Source organism: Acromyrmex echinatior, chromosome 1 (assembly GCF_024713525.1).
Source record: "Acromyrmex echinatior isolate Ae372 chromosome 1, ASM2471352v2, whole genome shotgun sequence".
Lineage (NCBI taxonomy): Eukaryota > Metazoa > Arthropoda > Insecta > Hymenoptera > Formicidae > Acromyrmex > Acromyrmex echinatior.
This window is the reverse complement of record NC_141852.1, coordinates 9,180,340-9,189,153: the sequence shown is the minus strand read 5'-3', so window position 1 is coordinate 9,189,153 and position 8,814 is coordinate 9,180,340. Positions and strand designations below refer to the sequence as shown.

Here is an 8,814-nt window from a genome sequence, read left to right as displayed (position 1 = left end):
CAGACTGATTCAAAATCATAACATTGAATCAAAATAACACACAAAAACCATTCTCATTGTTCGATGAATAAATACTTATATACAATTTATTTTTGATGATGTCATGTGATGAAGATGAAATGTTACAGCAGATTGAGACTACGATACGGTGCAGAGTCTTTGAATTTTTTTTGCAGTCTTAGGATGTTATTTCATTTGTGTGTTTGTCATATGACAAATGTGTATAGAACAGGGAGATCTTCGGATCTCTCTATCCCATAATCAATTAACAGGCTTAAAAAATTTGTCGTACGACAAAAACGCACAAATGAAATATCACCCTTATTTATACAATTCCATATGCAACACACAATACAATAACCAGTAGAAAGTTTCAAGTAAGATCACAGCAATCTTCCTAGCAATCTCGAGTACGTTCGTTATTCGTCGAATATGTATTCGCGTTTATCTTTCTCATTGTAATTGATATTTTTTTATACGATTGATATCGCTCATATAAACGTTACTACATCACATACGCTTATATAAAAAATCGTATTTTACGAAATATTATTGTTCCAGTATTAGAACTTAGAACACTTATATACTATATATAAATTCTATATGTGATGTCACGATCATTGATCTGCAAAAAGTGTTCGGTTAAAGCTATCGTTATTCTAAAATACCGATATATCAAAGATATTAAAAAATAAATATATATTTATATATATACGAGAAGTTGTAACAAGTAAAAAATATACAATTGTTATATGCTATGGTGGTCGCAATAAAAGCCACCTAATATCCTTGATGGGAAAAGGGGAGAAATGGGAAACAACCGATCTTTACCGTGACGAAACAAGGATATTACGTACACGAAAAATCACAACCAACGAGTAGCCAATTATTATGCTAGTAACAAAAATAATGATTAATACGATTAATATTACAATAAATTATGCCGTACGGCTTCAGGAATTTTACGAGGGCGGCACTCGCTTGCTCCGTCTGTCGGAATTATTAATTTGATTAACGTTTACTCTCGACGAAGTCACTCATATATTTGTAAACTGTACCGCGATATTGTCGAGCAACCCTTGATTACCGTTCCTTTTTTTTTCTTTCGAATTAGGCATCGTTATTTCTGACGACTTTACTAACTAACATCGTATTTTGGCATTTTGTTCTGGCAGTTTGTTAGTTCGTGAAATGCGTGAAAAACGTATTTAAGATACATATAAAATTGGATGTTAAATGATGCACGGAGTGAACTATATTAAGCATCACAACTATAGGGTTGCTCTCGACTCTCACTCACGCGAGTATCTATTAATAATTGCCCTGTCTAAAATCTAAATAACAAAGTAATAGCTGCTCTATTTTTATATAATCCTCAACCAACGCTAGCTATCAAGTATGCCGTGCTGAGGGATGTCGATTCTGACAGAAAGGAGGGCGACCGCCTATGATCACAGAGGGATTCTAAAGAAATATAGAGTCCTATCACTTAAAGTAGGGATTGTTTAGGTTTCGCTCGAAGACGGCCGTTCCCAGCAACACAACCATCTACGCCACAACGGGGGCGGCTTCCTACGCCGGTATAGTAAATTGGCGCCTCCGCGTCGCGTATTGAGGGCACTGACTATCGCCTGATCGAAGGCCTCTTTGAGGTCGTGTTGCGTTAATGCAGACGTCTCTACATAATTGACGGCGCCTAGTCTGTGCGCCAATTGATGCCCCTGAATAGTAGTAATCGCTGATTGCCCGTATCGCGCCAGTTGCAGCATCAAACGTACGTCCGATCTTAAGTCGCTTTTTGTCCCCACCTAAAAAATTGTAACAAATAATTTATATTTTATATATATATATCATCGCAATAATAGAAAAGTGACACAAATAAAAAATTAGCATTAAGGTTGCATTAGTATCTGAATTTTGAAAACTCATGATACAATTTTAAACAGTGCGTATAATTATGAATACATACATTAAGAAAAAGATACTTAAAAACTTGTGAGATATATTTATTTTATAGAAATAAATTTTTATTTATATACGGCGAAATAAAATTTTATTTCTAGAAAATAAATCATCTATTTCATTTTTTTACAATTAATGAAACATATTTCACAGAAATGTATATTTCGTCTATATATATATTATATGTATAGTCAAATTTTTTCATAGTCAATAAATATCAAAGGAAGCATGGCATATAATTTACTTGCAAATATTCACTTGCAAATATTTCTACTTTTTAAGTAGATAATTGAAACATATAACATGGAAACTATAACATGGAAAAAAAGTAAAATGATGAATATTCACTGGCCAATTAAAATGTTCCAATTGAGAACTTAAAATATAGTATAATTTACTGAAAAGTTGCTAATTTTGATGTATTATTTTTCTATCAACGTGGCAATATAATATATATTTTATTATAATACATATTATAATAATTATTATAATTGTTATATTACTTTACTAAATAATTACTATATTATATTACATATTATAATTACTATTATAATTGTATTATTTCTAATATCATATTATGGCAGTATCGATAAAAATTCTTATAAATTTATTAGATTAGAATATTAGAATATATATAATAGAAATATATAATGTGTAGAAAATTATATTAAAATTGGACATAAATCGTACCAAAATGATTGGAGCATTAGGACAGTATTTTCGCACTTCATTGATCCATCTGGAAGCCACACTGTGGTAAGATGAGGGACATACAACACTGAAGCAAACTAGGAACACATCTGTCTCGGGATAGCACAACGATCTCAGAGGGTCAAAGTCATCCTGGCCTGCTGTATCACATAACTGGACATTCAATGGTTGTCCATCGACATTTACGACCACTGGATAGATATTACAAAGATATTAGTATTATTGAATTGATATATCCTTATCTATTAATGATACATTCTTATCTATTTTCTCAGAATAAAATGTTAAATGATAATTAAAATTAAAATTAAGAGATCAATTAGGTACAAAAAAAAAAGGTAAATAATGTAAATATCTTATAACATTTATCATGCATATTACTCTTTAAAAATTACACTTTATACAAATTACACTTTTATACAAGATACATATGTTGATTCAAGATATATACAAAGCATACCCACAAATCACAATCCCAAAGGCTACAGCCGCATCATTAGCAAATAAATGCAAAAAGTATACACACCGTTGTAATTGTCAAATGCAGTTGGCACGTATTCTCCAGGAAAACCATTGGTGGAGTATGAGACCACCAAGCTGGTCTTACCGACCGCACCGTCGCCCACTAGGACTACTTTGATTCTCTTATCAAGGGGTGTCGCAGGATGCTCCACTATGTTTTGATTCTGTGCTCCAGTGCTAATAGCCATCGAGGACGTCGTCGTCGCCATTGTTACCGTCGTTGACTGCTGCCTAGCAGCCTGCATCTGCATTGTCTGTCCGCTCTTGAGCAACGGCCTCGTCCAGTTGGTGTGCGAGGACGGCGGCATTGTCTCGCTCTTGATCTTGCCACAGCTCCGATCTTTCATGCGTCTGTTAAGAGGTGTACCGTCGACGCGGATGCGACGGGACTCCTCGCGTAATTGCCGCCTCCTCGGCGCCGACGTAGACGACGACGTTGAGCCTCAGGGCGCCGTCCAGCTGTAACGTCGTCGCGTCATCGAGCACGTCATTCCATTGTACAGGGAACTGCGGGGAACGGCACAGTGTTGAGATGACGAATGAGATGCTGGTCCACCTGGTGCGATCCTCTACGAGATTCGGAACGAACGTAAGATCGAGATAAGCAGCGCGAAAACAATGGAAGATGATGGGTGATTGGGAACGAGCGGGGGAACCCGTGGTCGAGCGAAGCGCACAAAAAAAGCTAGTCCGAGCTGGTCCGACGATTCACCTGCCGCGATGCGGAGCCACCTGTTACTGCGCCCCCGCCTCCTGGTGTGCGCCCGCCGGTGTCAGCACGGCATCGCGTGCAAACACACGCAGACACGCACGTCTGCTGGACTGGACGCGCGCGGCGTGACGGCGTGACACAGGTGGATTCGGGACGTGCGTAAGCGGCTCGCGCTCGCGCCGCTCCGCGTCGCGTCCTTCAACTGCCATTAACCCTTCCTCCGAAAAAATTACCTGTGAAAGTATATTGGTGCCTATTAAACATCAACTGACAATAATATAACAGCATGTTATGATTTCTTCAGGTCCGGTTGTTCCACCTTTTGGTAAATTTTACCTGTTGAGTAAGTAGCAAGATTATCCAATCACATGCGTGGATTACCAGATTTACTTCACAGATAAAATTTGTCAAAAGGTGGAACAATTGGCCCTCAACGTAACAATATAATCGTAACAATATAATTACATAAAATGTATCATATATTTACATTGTTGACTGGGAAATTACAATATTGATGTTCCTAACGTTACATATTCATAGAAAATCCGATTTGTATTCCTAATTGTGCCACATATTCCGGAACAGTAAAAGAATTATCATCACAGATGATATGTGTAGATGTGATGAAATGTTGCCTGTATATATATATATATATATATATATATATATATATATATATATAATATACAGGCAACATTATATATATATATATATATATATATATATATATATCACGATCCTTGTATATATCACGAAAATCACTTGTTTTGAATGTCCATACGAAGTTGTTGTTTATTGCATAGGAAGCATGACTCGACGACAATTAATCTGCGTGTAATTAAAACAATTGTATGCAAAGCTGATCGGAATTAGCAATTTTGTCAGTTACCACATGGACGCTATGGATGGCATATTTTCAGCGAAATTCCTAAATTTTCTGGAACAATGATCGAATTCAAGCCGGCTAGTCATGCTTGCCGAGTGAATAAGCATGATTGGTTCTTACCTATGTATCCAACCAATCATATTTAATTACTCGGCGAACAAACCTAGTAAGCCTCTTTGTCGACTTGAACCCCCACTTCTTCTTTCAAAATACTTGCAGGAAATATTTTCTGCCGGTGTTAAGTCGGCGCTACAAAATTCAAAAATTTAATGTTATTTATTATCAGTGATCATTATCCCTTATTTTATTCAATAAAATAAAATAATTGTGAACTTCTGATTAAGAATCTGGAAAATCGTATTTCAAAATAATTGTATTATAATTTGAAAGTGCGCGCGCATTTATTTAAATTTGAAACCTATTGGAACCGGCTTTGACCGGTTTAGCGAAGCATACTTGTGTTTTTAACATATTACTTACGAGCAAATGTTTGCATCATATTACTTACGAGCTAAATAATGAATAAAATAATTGCAGGATGATTAGAAATAATGTACGGAGACTGGTTCTCCTTGTCAGGTGTGTTTCTTAATATTCAATTGAAATTCGATGTCTAACCTGCATTCTTGTTGCAATATAACCTAACTTTTTCCAGAGAATACCAATATTGTTGCTCTTTACCAAGAGTGACGTCGAAATGTCCAACGTGGTTTGTTAAGCGATCTGTTTCGAGTGTCAGTGTGAGATTTATCAAAAATATAAGTCGAAAATGGCGACTTGTTGTCCCAACTGGAGTAGGCTTCTCGCTACTAGCAGTAACACAATGGAATTATTTACATCAGTATGGATATCGGATTGATATAGATGATGGGCCAGAATTGCTAAATGATGTTATGGTAATGGAGAGCCGTTTATATGTTAAGTTGTGTTAAATGTAAAATTAATATAGATATAAAGTTTTCTCGCTATAGGTAACTTGCTATTGTTGCTTGCCATTGAGGACAACTAGTAGAATATGGGGCTGGTTGACCAGCATCGAATTGCCGATTGGTCTTAGACCAATGCTGTATGGATTTTATGCGAATATTTTTCATGCCGATCTGGATGAGGTAGAGCTGGATTTATCTGCGTTTCCAAATCTGGTGGAATTTTTTGTTAGAAAACTCAAGCATAATGCTAGACCAATTGCTCAACATGCAAATATGGTAAACATTGATTAGGTTTTTATTTAGAAATATAATCTGAACTTACATGGTTCATCTTTCCTCCTTTTCTCTTTACTGTGAAGAAAGAAGAGAAAAGAACTATGCAAGAAGTTTAGCTACAAAGAACAAACCTTTTACCTTAATTCAAACTTATATAAGTATTAAAAGATCTTTTTAGTTCAATTTCTTGTACAAGCTTATCTCTCTTTTTATTTTCATGTTGGAGAAAAAAAGAAAAAGTGCAGCTAAAAAGAACAGATTTAAAGATCTAATATGAATATCTGACAATTTCTCTCAGATTTCACCTGCAGATGGTAAGGTGCTTTATTTTGGACCAGTGACTTCTTGCCGCGTGGAACAAGTAAAAGGAGTAACATACGATCTTAGACAATTTTTGGGTGATCATTTGAATGATCTCACATTAAATGAAATCGCGAAAAAAACGACACAGGACGATTATGTAAAGTCACTTTTGAAGAATCCGGATAATAAATTGTATCAACTGATCGTTTATTTGGCACCTGGCGATTATCATCGATTCCATAGTCCTACCAATATGATCATAAAATTTCGACGGCACTTTCCAGGTATACCTTTATCTTTGAAGTTTTAAGATTACAATGTGCTCTTTGCTTCTTGTTTCTTGCTTTTCATCACTTTTTAGTTCTTGTCGTTTTTTCTCTTCTTTTGTTTCGTTTCTTTTGTTTCTCTCTTCTCTGTTGATTTCAAAAGAGACAAGAAACACGATTGTCGATAAAATGGCCGTGAAAAAGGAAAAAGCAAGAAACAGAAAGCATATAGTATATTATAGATTAGTCTGGCCATGTTCTGATATACACTGTTAGTGAACTACTGAAAGTCTATAGTTCATGTATTATATGTAGTTATGTATATTACATATATACTATATGTATATTACATATAGATTTTCAGTATTAGCAGTGTATGTTGAAACAATAGCTCTTCATGAAGGCCCCTATAACTCTTCATGAAGTATTTCTTTTATTTTTTCTAAGCAACCATTTGTTTTTAGGAAAGCTACTGAGCGTTAATCCAAAAGTGCTCAAATTTATGCCCAACTTGTTCTCGTTAAACGAACGCGTTGTGTATGTTGGAGAATGGGCAGGCGGCTTCATGGCTTATGCAGCAGTCGGAGCGACAAACGTGGGCTCCATACGAGTTTACTGCGACAAAGAATTGGCAACTAATACAGTGCACTGGCCAGAAAGCGCGCATTGGAAGGAAGCGAGTTTAGATAACACACATATTGCCAAAGGTGAACTGTTTGGCGAATTCAGACTCGGATCCACGATCGTGCTTTTGTTCGAGGCACCGCGAGACTTTCAATTCTCCTTGCAAATCGGTCAAACCATTAAAGTTGGTCAGGCATTAACTACATTTTCTAAAGAGTCTGACAAAAAACAACTCGAACGACAGCACCTAATTATGAACATCGCACAGGATTGGAGAGATATATGGAAGCCTAGATTATAGAATAAAGCAAATAAGATTAGGAACTAATTTTATTGGAAAATTAAAGAAGATGTGTTGGTATCTTGCACGCTCGTATTTTTTTGTGCGAAATCGAATTATAGGCGCAATAAAAAAAAAACACTAGAGTTACGAGAGCTCTAGAGACTCAGTTTTCTCGAGTAAGTATCGATCCTGTGATTACTTTGTACGTAATCATGTTCGTGCGAGTGAAAATCATCTCATGCGACTTATCTGAAATTACATGTTAATACATCTCCTGCTAATTCTACTCGTTCGTTACTTTAATTGCGTAATATCAAGCATCACGCAAAAAAACAATGGTTTATAATAGATTTGGCATAGTTGATTTATTGTTGTATGGCCGGGTAGTACTATGCAATATGTCTCTCCTGTGAAGCTTCACACGATCACGATTGAGAAACCAACAGAACTTCTTAATGCGAGAAAACATACTTTTTTTTCTTTGTGCGTCACTACTGATAGAGGTCGGATCATAAACTGTTTTAGTTGCATGCCAAATCGATCTTTGTTTGCAGTTAAGTCGGCCGGTCAAGGCTGCTAGATGAAACACTTTCCTCAATTAAGGCTCTAACTCCTTTTTTTTAAAGAAAGTAACAGCCACGTCATATATCTCAAGTTTCCACACGTTTCGAAGTATCGAGTCTTACTGACCTCATTATATTTTTATAGCAGTATTTTTACCGATCGATTTTACTCTATCGTTAATATTAATGTTGCTTCTGAAAAATTTGTATTATAATAAATCGGAATATCTTTTATTCCGACTTGTGTGTATGTAGCGCGCACGAACATGACTTCGCACTAGACCAGATTAACTGTAATATGAATACTTGATCACGCGAATATATTTTATAATATATTTTATGCAAAATATAAATAAAAAGATTACATAGATACGACAGTTTGTCTAGATATATAATTACTTTATCCAGATCATTTTATTCAATTATCACTCACATTCTGCACATTTTATTATTTTATCACTTTATTGTAAATTAAATTCTTGATATTGTGATCATTTGATCACAATATTTTAATATTTATACTGTATATTCTGATTAATATTCTGCTAATAACTTTTTTAAATCTAAAAAATCGTGAACCTTTTTTTGTCTTGCCTAATTGTGCACCACATAAGCAGCAATCATAAAAGCATATGACTTTGATATGTACTTATATACATACTTAATGTCAGTATATATATATATATATATATATATATATATATATATGTGTATAGTATACTCTCTAAAGTAAACATAAGCGATATAATCGATGAATCGTTAAATCGATTAACCGGA

General features: G+C 35.1%; 2 protein-coding genes across 6 annotated transcripts; one reads left to right on the top strand and one right to left on the bottom strand.

Annotated features, from left to right (window-relative positions):
• Positions 1-56: 56 nt before the first annotated feature.
• Positions 57-4,019, bottom strand: LOC105146590 (ras-related C3 botulinum toxin substrate 1). 2 transcript variants are annotated; one of them, XM_087405941.1, is made up of 4 exons: positions 3,908-4,019; positions 3,200-3,764; positions 2,653-2,864; positions 57-1,808 (listed from the first exon to the last, which is right to left on the bottom strand). In XM_087405941.1, exons 2-4 carry the CDS (start codon positions 3,540-3,542, stop codon positions 1,506-1,508), a joined length of 858 nt encoding a protein of 285 aa, XP_087262067.1. In that variant the 5' UTR covers positions 3,543-3,764; positions 3,908-4,019; the 3' UTR covers positions 57-1,505. The 2 variants fall into 2 exon arrangements, with proteins under 2 accessions (XP_087262067.1, XP_011055246.1); XM_011056944.2 differs by having other exon boundaries at positions 3,200-3,977.
• Positions 4,020-4,039: 20 nt separating this feature from the next.
• Positions 4,040-8,409, top strand: Pisd (phosphatidylserine decarboxylase). 4 transcript variants are annotated; one of them, XM_011056948.2, is made up of 6 exons: positions 4,040-4,142; positions 5,331-5,372; positions 5,449-5,689; positions 5,765-5,998; positions 6,297-6,585; positions 7,032-8,409. In XM_011056948.2, exons 2-6 carry the CDS (start codon positions 5,332-5,334, stop codon positions 7,490-7,492), a joined length of 1,266 nt encoding a protein of 421 aa, XP_011055250.1. In that variant the 5' UTR covers positions 4,040-4,142; position 5,331; the 3' UTR covers positions 7,493-8,409. The 4 variants fall into 4 exon arrangements, with proteins under 4 accessions (XP_011055250.1, XP_087262003.1, XP_011055249.1 ...); XM_087405877.1 differs by having other exon boundaries at positions 4,099-4,232; XM_011056947.2 differs by having other exon boundaries at positions 4,117-4,250.
• The last annotated feature ends 405 nt before the right edge of the window (positions 8,410-8,814 follow it).

What these genes read in the sequence shown, in the direction of transcription:
- LOC105146590 (XM_087405941.1), bottom strand. Translation starts at nt 3,542, where the DNA reads ATGAAAGATCGGAGCTGTGGCAAGATCAAGAGCGAGACAATGCCGCCG. An exon ending in TGCATTTGACAATTACAACG is followed by an intron (nt 2,865 to 3,199) that starts GTGTGTATACTT and finishes ATATCTATCCAG; the next exon opens with TGGTCGTAAATGTCGATGGA. An exon ending in CTAATGCTCCAATCATTTTG is followed by an intron (nt 1,809 to 2,652) that starts GTACGATTTATG and finishes ACAATTTTTTAG; the next exon opens with GTGGGGACAAAAAGCGACTT.
- Pisd (XM_011056948.2), top strand. Translation starts at nt 5,332, where the DNA reads ATGATTAGAAATAATGTACGGAGACTGGTTCTCCTTGTCAG. An exon ending in AATTGCTAAATGATGTTATG is followed by an intron (nt 5,690 to 5,764) that starts GTAATGGAGAGC and finishes TTCTCGCTATAG; the next exon opens with GTAACTTGCTATTGTTGCTT. An exon ending in ATTTCGACGGCACTTTCCAG is followed by an intron (nt 6,586 to 7,031) that starts GTATACCTTTAT and finishes ATTTGTTTTTAG; the next exon opens with GAAAGCTACTGAGCGTTAAT.